Consider the following 990-nt stretch of genomic DNA (forward strand, 5'->3'; position numbering starts at 1 on the left):
CACTAAAAACTGACCATCGAAAATTTGACCCGATTACATTACTTTCCTTCCTATAGGATAAGGAAAGTAAAAATGGTAGTTTTTAAAGAGATATAAAATTATCTTTTTCTTAAGCCGCTGGTTGTGTTGCAGGGAGGGCGTTTCCAAATGTGTGAGACCTATCTTATAGCAAATTTTGTTTTCTTTTGTGTGTAATCGGACCCGATCAAATAGGTTTTTCTGGCAGCCCTTTAGGTCCTGCATCAACCCTCAAGCGTTGTACAGGCGTTCACGGGACACCCTGTATAGGTATATCTTACTTACCCTGGTGACGCCCTCAATGAAGGCCCGAGTGGCCAGTTCCCCGGGGCCGTCCACAGTTTTGCCATCATCATCCGGGCCCCAGGAGGCCGAGTAGATGTCTATATGGCCCGGGTTCAGACTAAGGGACCTGGCCTCCACAGCGTCTGTGACGTCACCATCCAACATACGAACACCTGGAGAGAGAGAAGTTAATGGTTAAATCGGCCTTCTTGAAGGCCAAAAAAGTTTTCTTACTTTTCCATTTTTCTAATTTTTTGCGCTTGATGTCAAGAGTTAGGGTCAAATAATACGTTTCTTATCTAACAGATGGCATTAACTTAAGTAATTACTTTAATAAAAGCCAGCCTTTAGCTTGGAAATTGGAGTAAAGAGAAAAAAAAAGTGTGTTTCATAGCCGTTTTTATTTTGTAGCAACGAAACAACTGCTCCATTAGACTCGTGTGGTCATCCTGTAGAGAGGGTCAACACAAGAACACCACAAAGTAACCCGTTGAAACATGAGTGCAAATTTTTTGCTGATGATGGAATTCAAACCCGGGACCTTCTGACTACTCACCTCCTACTGAGGAATGGAACGCAATGCCCACGGAGCACAGGGAGTTATTGGCCGTAGCGGCTACCTCTCCCGCACACCGCGTGCCGTGCCTGTTAGAATCTACCTGGTCATATCTAGGCATGGACTACTCA

At 44.4% G+C, this 990-nt stretch overlaps 1 protein-coding gene across 1 annotated transcript; it reads right to left on the bottom strand.

Moving 5' to 3' along the window:
- Positions 1-303: 303 nt before the first annotated feature.
- Positions 304-980, bottom strand: LOC103523259 (furin-like protease 1; the record flags this gene model as incomplete). Its single annotated transcript, XM_008488320.1, has 2 exons — positions 860-980; positions 304-476 (listed from the first exon to the last, which is right to left on the bottom strand). Coding segments are annotated over exons 1-2 (294 nt in total), but the record flags the coding sequence as incomplete, so codon positions are not given.
- Positions 981-990: the final 10 nt, after the last annotated feature.

The sequence above is a fragment of the Diaphorina citri genome, unplaced genomic scaffold (genome assembly GCF_000475195.1).
Source record: "Diaphorina citri unplaced genomic scaffold, Diaci psyllid genome assembly version 1.1 scaffold18348, whole genome shotgun sequence".
NCBI lineage: Eukaryota > Metazoa > Arthropoda > Insecta > Hemiptera > Psyllidae > Diaphorina > Diaphorina citri.